This window comes from Solanum lycopersicum, chromosome 4 (genome assembly GCF_036512215.1).
Source record: "Solanum lycopersicum chromosome 4, SLM_r2.1".
Lineage (NCBI taxonomy): Eukaryota > Viridiplantae > Streptophyta > Magnoliopsida > Solanales > Solanaceae > Solanum > Solanum lycopersicum.
In genome coordinates, this window is record NC_090803.1 from 7,695,804 (window position 1) to 7,704,769 (window position 8,966).

General features: G+C 29.4%; 1 protein-coding gene across 1 annotated transcript; it reads left to right on the forward strand.

The window, feature by feature from the left end:
- The first annotated feature begins 177 nt into the window (after nucleotides 1-177).
- LOC101247905 (uncharacterized) lies at nucleotides 178-4,872 on the forward strand. The gene is made up of 3 exons (XM_010320868.4): nucleotides 178-520; nucleotides 2,751-3,079; nucleotides 4,451-4,872. Exons 1-3 carry the CDS (start codon nucleotides 269-271, stop codon nucleotides 4,557-4,559), a joined length of 690 nt encoding a protein of 229 aa, XP_010319170.1. The 5' UTR covers nucleotides 178-268; the 3' UTR covers nucleotides 4,560-4,872.
- The last annotated feature ends 4,094 nt before the right edge of the window (nucleotides 4,873-8,966 follow it).

Sequence of the window (8,966 nt, forward strand, 5' to 3'; positions counted from 1 at the left end):
TTCATTAAGATTTATCTCTAAAATTCACTTATGAAATTTATGTTATTGTTATATTATTATTGATTGTAATCAGTATCAGTTAGTGTTTTTTTTCGATCTATTAAAAAATCAAATATAATCTGACTCTATCAAAAATTTTCTAGTTCACCCCAATATTCCCCAATTGTCCGATAGAATACAAAATTGTATGTGCAAGCTCGCATACATTGTTGGTCTCAACCTATATTCTTGTTGAGGTTTTACTTATTTCTAAATCATCTAGCTTTCGATGAGTCAAACTTTAAAAGTAGCTAAATTTGCAAAAAGTGCCTATACCTTAAATCGATTCCTCAAACTGGTTATTTTTGCAATTTTCAGTTTCTTCAAATCCCTTGAACTTTGGAGCTCTTCTACATTCCTGTGGGCGATCAGGAAAGTTCCAGCAGTGTTACAGCAAGCTCGTAAAGCTATTGCAAATTTGGATTTGCTCAAAGTTTTGCAATCTGAAATTAACCATGAAGCTTCAGTTAAGCAGTTTCAGGTAAAATTCTTTTTTGCTCAAAAATCCCATTTTTTTTCTTTGTATTTTGGCTCCATTTGATGGAGATTATCTTTACATTGTTTCTTTGAAACCTAATTTTATGTTTTTGTGAAGCTTATGCAAAAAGGGTTAGTAGGTATTTTTTATTTGATCTTGTCTTCTTTGAATTTTAGTACATTTTCTATGTCAGGCGTTTGAGTGGAGATTCCAATTTTTTTTTTGCTTTTTTTGGAATCTATGGAGTTGGAGTTGAAAATGAAATTGTATTTGGTTATACTTTCTGCAGTAAATAAGAAAATATTTGAAATAATGTTCATGTGAAGTACAAAAACAGTTATTCACTGTTCATATGTGTATGTTATTGTAAATAATACTACTTCTTTATTAACTGTTCTTTGCTAATCATATGAAATTTCAGCTAGCTCTTTTTGTTTTCCTTTATCTTTTTTCATTTTCAGTTAATTTCCATGTCCAGATTTGACCAAAATGTACGTGTTTTGTGGTTTGTTCTGCTTTAGAGTAGTCTTGTGAAGAACTAAGCATGTTTACTAGCCGAATACATGATTTCTACAGTTGTTTTTGAATTCCAGGAAAAAAAAAGACTAGATGGAGAGTTCTCGTATGTGATATGCCCATGCTTTAGATCTCTCAACTTAGTTCCATCTTAAATTGTTTACCTGAATTCTGATTGTTTTGACCCCAGCCAGTTTGAAATTGAGGTAGTTGTTGATGTTGTTGAATTCAACTGTTTAGACAATGTGAACCTTCCTGGCACTAGCTACAGATTATTATGTTGTATCATAGTGTAATAGCTTCAGTCTTTGTTAATCAAGAATAACTGCCAAAATTGTTGGGTAAGAGAAGAGGACCACTCCCTATGGTCCCCGAAGGAAAAATGTATCAGCATCTCATTGACAAGTATCTAGAACCCGTCTTCAACTATCACATGTCCAGAAAGTTGACCGTTCCTTTTCCCGGGTTGTTTAGTTTGATTTGTCTCCTAATGAAGGCTTTTTTAAATTCGTAAGTTGGCCAGAAAGCACCTAGTGATTTAGTCTCTGTTGGGACTTGAACCTGAGACATTCTCAACCCACTTCATTGCCACACCCTTGGGTGCCATCAAGATATTCTAATTATGATGAATCCTCTGAGATTGTATTATTTAACGAAATAAAGGGTTCATATATTCAATAGTTGATCGGTTGAAACTGATATTTTTATGTGATCAGTTTACCCAAATGGTAATGTTTTATCTTATCCTTTTTCATACTCTTAGGGGTTTAGAGTTATTAAAACAATAATGTATGCATTAGCCTTGTGGATTACTAGTACCTTGTTTGATATACACTCTACTATGCATTGATGTGTGTATTGCTAATACCATGGATTTCTAGGTATTAGCAATGCAATGCTTTTAATACATGAATTAAACTCAATTAAAGACTCAATTGCCCCTTAATACCTTTTTATATTTTTTCCACCATAATAGTGAAGGGAATCTTTTTAAATAATTTTATAATGCAATGCATTCTATTTTTAATGCACCAAACGAAACAATGTATAAAAATAATCTATGTATAATAATGCAAGTATAACTAATACATGCATTTCTAATACACTCTATTTTGCATTATATTAATACACTCTACCAAACGACCCCTAGCGTTAGTTTGATGCAGCAGTTTAACATACTCTTTATCATAATTAATGAAGTAACTCATTCAAATATCCCTTTGTTAGACGGGTAAAAACAACTTGTTAGTAATAAGTAGGCATCAAGATGCTATCAAGTTAAAGCAAGTGTAACGGAGAGAAAAACAATAGCTATCTGAAGGGCAGTAAACCACTAGAAAGCCGAAGCCAATATCATAGAGATGGCTCACTTAAGTATTCCTCAAAGTCATCTGGAGTATGACAGAGGTGTTCCTTTCATCAAATATAAAAAGTTTATAAAAGAAAAAAAAAAACAGGTATGAATTCAATTTGGGGCAGAAATGTTTGTGTTCATGATGGTTGCACTCCACCAGACGTCTCATACAAAATTTGATTAATTTGTTTCTATGTTGTCTTTTTTCACTTTCAAAGACAAATTAGTTCTGTCTATTGAAGTCGAAATCTTGAAATCATTTAATTGTAATCTCATCCACCTTGATGTGAGTAACTAACTGCAATTAATAGTTTGAAATCTGAGCACTTCTTAAGTTTTGTTTTCTTTTTCTGATTTTAACAGAATGATGAAAGTAGTAGCTTTGGCAATTTTGTTGTAGACTGGTATTCACCACAATTTCAAGACGTAGTTCTACGCAGGAGATGCGAGTCAGAGGAGGAAGTTGTTGTTTCTGCTTTTTTGGGTGCCGAGGGCTTTAATGAAAATGCCAAATTTCCCAGGGACGCTTTCATGAAAGTAGGTGTGAAGAAGCCTGGCTTGAGATTCTTGCTACAGTTTGATTGTGTGGTAACTGCTCAAGTTGGTGATGGTTGTGATGTTGAAATTCAAAACATGAACTACATTCCATCACTATACCTTGATTCTTCAGCCCAAAAAGGTCCCTGTATCAGGTACTTTCACCTTCGGTAGAAGCACTTTAGAACAACTTTCGCTTTTGGGGAGTGAGAGCTCAGCATTTGGACTCATAGGCGAAGGAGTTTCAGTCTCAATGCATTGATTAGTTGTCTGGTTTTGGTACATGGAAAAATAATTCCGCATAATGATATTATTTTATGTGAGATAACGACAAAAATAACAACATGCCCTAGTGTAATCCCACAAATGGGGACTTGGGAGGGTGGTGTGTATGCAGACGTACCCCTACCTTTAAATAAGAATACATAAATCACCAATGTAAGAGTGTCTAGAAATAAGACTACCATTAAAATAGTCTATTTCTACATAACAATTCATGTGTTATTCTTTAAATGAACTGGGTGTTGTTTGTAGGAAACCATATTGTTTTATAGGTTCTTTACTTCTTTGAATACTTCTTGTATACAAGCATTTTTGTGTACAACCTCTTTAATAAAATTGTTACTTACTTTATATATATATAAAAGAAGTATTATTCCTTACCATGTAACAAACATTGTTTTATCGTTCCCAATATAACAATTATATATTATTATTCTCCGCACAGCTATCACCACATTATAATCCTTGCATATCTCGTAAGGACTTAAGGTCGTTCGATACTTCTAAATTTTAAGAACTTCTAGATTTGTCACTATCAACTTTGGATACAGGATCGCTGAAATAGCAAGTTTTTCTATCAAATGCTTTGCCAACCTGTTTTATTCTAAGCTCACATAAGTATGTAAAAAATCGCTAGAGCATTCTTGCATTTGTCAACTTTCTCATATATGGTATTCAATCGTCTAATCCTGTCAGCTAGGGAAACAGGATATTCATTTCTTAGTTTATTTATATATACTGTTGCTGCCTTCTATTCCAGCTTCGAGTTGGATTATGAATTTGTGCCTTTAGTTTGAGCTGTTTGCATCCTTTTATTGGTCCACCTTCAGTATCCCAAGTCATGAAAGGTCAGCCCTCTGAGTTCTTTATAAAAAGCTTAAAATCGCATTCTCAGGAGGTGGAAAAAAAGCTGCTAAACTTCACGGCTATAAGCTTTGTATAGTATCAACTTGCTCGAGTCGAAGAAGCTAGTTTAATCCCCCTATTTTTACATTCTTGCAAACACAGTGCTTTCCTTTTGCTCTTATTGCCTTATTTTTAGCAATTTTTTCATCTGTTTCTCCGGATGGTTTTGATGTTTGTGCGTACATATTGTTTCTTAAATTAAACGATTCTTCTTGGTTTATTTTATTACAATCTCAAGGGTCGCCAGTCGCATTTTCTTCAAGAAAGACCATTTCGGTTTCTTGCATCAGATCTCTCTTCAAATATGTATGAATTATGAGTTTCTTTTGTTTTTTCAGTTCATCAGATGAGAGACTTCGAGATGAGCTCCACAAATATCTAGAAGCAAGAGGAGTCAGGAGCAAGGTCAATACGTCGAGTGGTTGCACAAATTGCAAGGTCTTGTAATACCAAGTGAATGACACGGACAACGCCCTATGCAGGATAGTAGTTGACTTGATTCGAGTTCATGACATTAAGACACTGATTGCTGGAGGGGGAGAAACATCTGTTGGTTTACTTGCAATATTTGTTGGTTTCTGTATGTTCTATTTATACGTAAACCCCTTCTCGTTTTACTGAAATAGAGATCTGATTTAAACAGTCAGGTGCAACTTGCATTATAGAATTATATCAAAAAAATGGTTCAAGAATTGTAAGTCGAGTGAACACTGATTATTTTGTTCAAAGAGTAATTAGGGGAGCACTTGATATTTTGAAATTACTTCTTTTACAAATTTTATCATCTAGTGATGTTACTTAATAGTACGCCTCAATCCTAAATAAGTTGGGTAGGCTACGTGGATTCTTAGCTTCTCATTTTAAGTTTTTATATATCATTATAACACTAAATGTGGATTCTTAGCTTCTCATTTTAAGTTTATATATATCATTATAACACTAAATAAAAATAAAGTTGTTAATTTCATTTTACATGTGTGTTTTGCAATTACTTAGATATTTTCTAGTTAGAATTGCTCATTTTGGAAATTAATTTTTAGCTGATAATTATAGTCAAATTTCTCTATGATAGTCACATGCTATAACAAACATAATTTATAACTGAACTTTTATGTTATATTATTACTATATGATTTTTATAACAACGCTTTGCTATAGCCATCAGAAAATATCAGAACAAACAACTTTGATGAAATAAAATTTGATTGTAGTTTCAAAACAATTCGTATCAAGTGTAGTTACTCGTACATTGTTTATAGACATAATACATAAACACGACTTTTTACTTGGCGTCAGTTGATAATTATGATCTTTAATTTTAGATGTGCACAACTATGCACTTAAACTTGTATAAAATGAACAAATTGATATACTCGTCCTACATGGCACCCGAAATAGAAAATTTTTGTCCTTCGTGGCGTCGTACGTGTATCATGCCAAGTAGGACACGCGTGTCTACTTGTTCAATTTTATACACATTTAAGTGTTTACTTGTACACATCCATAGTTAAGAGTCATAAATTGTCAACTAACGTCAAGTTAAAGGTCATATTTATGTATTATGCCTTATTTGTATATTGTGTATGAGAAGCTATAATTATGATAGAAATGCATTCAGTCATCAAAAAAGAGGATTTGATTGAGTATCGAGGAGTCAAGGAATTTAGGCCAAAATACCAAATGAAAGTAAATCGATTTTTTTTCATTCCTGAAGAGGTGCATCTAGGTGTGTTATGCGTGAGGAACACTTTTCTTTATTTTTTTTTTCCATAGCATGACCACATTCACATTTCACAATTCCATGTGTATCGTAAGTATTAAAGTTTTATATTTCTAAAAGTCTCAATTTTAAGTCTTTGAATATGGAAAAATGTACCTAAATAGATTAAAGTCATGTTTACATAAGGTGTCCATTACAAAATTTAAGTCTTGTTGACCTGATTTTTCTTTCTTCCTCCTCTTTTTTTCTTTTTTTTTAAATAAAAAATGTTATTGGTCAATTATAAAAGACACTATTGATGTGTCTTTTTCTTATGGACATAATCATGTTGGTTAATTCCATAAAATTTCCATGAAAGAATAAGGAAAAAAATGTTTTTTTTGGTCAAAAGTCAATGACGTAAGAGCATGAGATTACAAAACATATTTCTGATTCACCAATAGTCGAGAAGAAACTGATGAGGACATTAAACTGGTTTTTTTTTTTTTTTAGCTATCGCTTATGGAAAAAGAGATAGAGTGATAATTAAAGTTGTCTTAAATTTTTAAAAGATACGTCTTAATTATGCAAGCGTCTTATTATCACATAAATAATTCTGAAGTGATATTATTACATAATTTTTTTGTTTATATGGCATAGAGAATGTATATACTCAAAAAAGCAGATATACTAAAATAACGAATATAATTTTATTTTTACAAAAATTTTACTAAGAAATATATTTTCTTGTTTTTCTTATTATTCTAACTTTTTTTTACTTATTATTTTATCTTTTTCTTTCTTCCTTCGTCTGCTTCAAAAATACATTGTCATCTCTATTGAAACTTCTCACTTTCAATGTCACTTTTTACCACAACTTCACATCCCTTTTTTACTACTATTAGAATGATTTTTCAATTTAAAAATTATATTTTAAATATTTTATTAACATTTCTAATAATTTGATAAATCCATTAGACTTTAAGATGATTAGTAGGTATCATGTATTTTGTCTTGATCTAAATTTCAATCAAGCTTTTACAATTTTCGCAGAATTCATTGTTTATTTCAAAATCATCATTTCTAATTTTGAAGTTATATGAAAATGAGATAAAGTAATTGATAATAGCTTCAAATTTTTGATTTTTCTTAGAAAAAAATAATTAGTTGTGTTATCAATAAGTCAATAAAGTCTAGAAAATAACATGATTTTTTTAAAAAATCTCTAAAAGAAATGAATTTGACGGAAGAAGAAGAAGAAGAAAAAAAAAAGAAGAAAATAAATAAAACAAAGGAGGAACTTAACTTGACGTGGGGTTAGGGCGAGGTGAGAGTGAGAGGTGAAGAATAATAAAGAAATTGAGGAAGGGGTAACTTGAAAGTAGGGTGGAAGATGAAATAAAATTTAAAATGAAATTAAAATTAATGTAATAAAATTAAAATAAGTCAATATTAAGAGAGAAAGAAATAAAGAAAAACTTAAAATTATTACAAATCTACTGTATTGTGTGGATTGCCATTAGATTATCCAAGAATTATTTAAATTATGTATTAGTGCTTCCAATGTGACAAGAACATTTAGGAATAACTATGTATCTACTAATTTTTGATAACCTTGCAATCATATATCAACACTATAAATAGAGATATCACCCACAATTTGAAAGACATACTTGAATAAAAAGAAACGTTCGCTCCTTCATCTACTCATCATGTCTTCTTCTCTTTATGATATATTGTTATGACCTTGAATTTATTACAAAAATAAAAAATATATTATATTTTAAATTAAATAAGTATATGTCACGTAATGATTGATGTTGATAACACCTGTCTTTTAAAATATGAAATTGATTAAAAAAAATGATGCAATAATATAAATCAAAATTATTTAAGCGGATAATAAAACGAATGTATAATTAATATGTCATTTTAAAAATTTGAACTAACTTCATTCCTATCTTTTATGGATAATCTACTGATCTTATTAATTTATATTCATGTTAAATAAGTTTACTAATAGAAAAACAACATAATTTTTTTTAAAAAAATATTATCAACATTCAAAGAAGTAAACAAATGAGTAAATCACTATAAAGATTAAAGACAAGTGGCGTTCTTTTTATTTATTTATTTTATATTCATAACATAGTATTTTAATTTCCCTTTATTATTTATAACAAACATATCTAGTAAAAGGTTTCAATAAATCAGTGTCCCATTGACAAGATGTATTCGATCGTGGTTTGGGATTAACACGCTTTTTATGAATAAATTTTTCATTTTCAAGTTTTATAGAGAGGCTTTATTTTTTTAGTTAACATACATAAATTTAATCATTATAATATACTCAGTGTAATTCTACAAATAAGATCTGGATAATTAAAATATACAAAGACATTATGAAATAAGAATGTAAATAATGTAAATTTTTTATGAAAAGTATATAATCTCTATAAAGTTTAAATAATAAAAGTTGACCTCAAAACATAAAAGTTTATTCAGTAAGTTAATAGTGTTGCGTTGAATTTAGTAAGTTGATATAATGATACTAAATTAGTGTTGATTAGTTTTAATGCATGAAATTTGAAGAAGAAGCTAAATTTTTATCCTTTTATAAACACACAACAATAGATTTTGCATATTACCGAAAGTTTGAGTGTTTGAGAGACTTTAGAATATTTAACAATGAGAGAATAAATTAATAAAAATGAGAATTAAAAATGTAAATATAAAAATATTTATTCATAATAATCTTCATATTATAATCGAGACAACAAAATAGACAATTACATTATAAAAAAAGAAAAAATACTACAATTAATTAAACATTATTCCATATTTCTCAATTATTAGTTTATTACAATGATCTATATATTGAATGAGATTAAAAACTATTATATTTTCTACCCAAAAAATACATAAAATCTCTTTAATAATGTATATACATCTTTACGAGGAGATGGAGGGCCAAAAAAGTTAAAAGAGTCGCAAACAATTGTTTTAGGGAAATTTACAAAAATATACTATAAAATAAAAATATTTATTAATTATATTAATAATATTTTTTTCACTTGATCACTTTTAATACATTTATAGTATACTTTTAATTTATATTATAAAGCACAATTTATTATTTACATATAATACAAGTT

Bases quoted from the DNA above. Each gene is read 5' to 3' on its own strand.
- LOC101247905 (XM_010320868.4), top strand. From the start codon at position 269: ATGAGTCAAACTTTAAAAGTAGCTAAATTTGCAAAAAGTGCCTATACC. The intron at 521-2,750 runs GTAAAATTCTTT...TGATTTTAACAG, and splicing joins CTTCAGTTAAGCAGTTTCAG to AATGATGAAAGTAGTAGCTT. The intron at 3,080-4,450 runs GTACTTTCACCT...TTGTTTTTTCAG, and splicing joins CAAAAAGGTCCCTGTATCAG to TTCATCAGATGAGAGACTTC.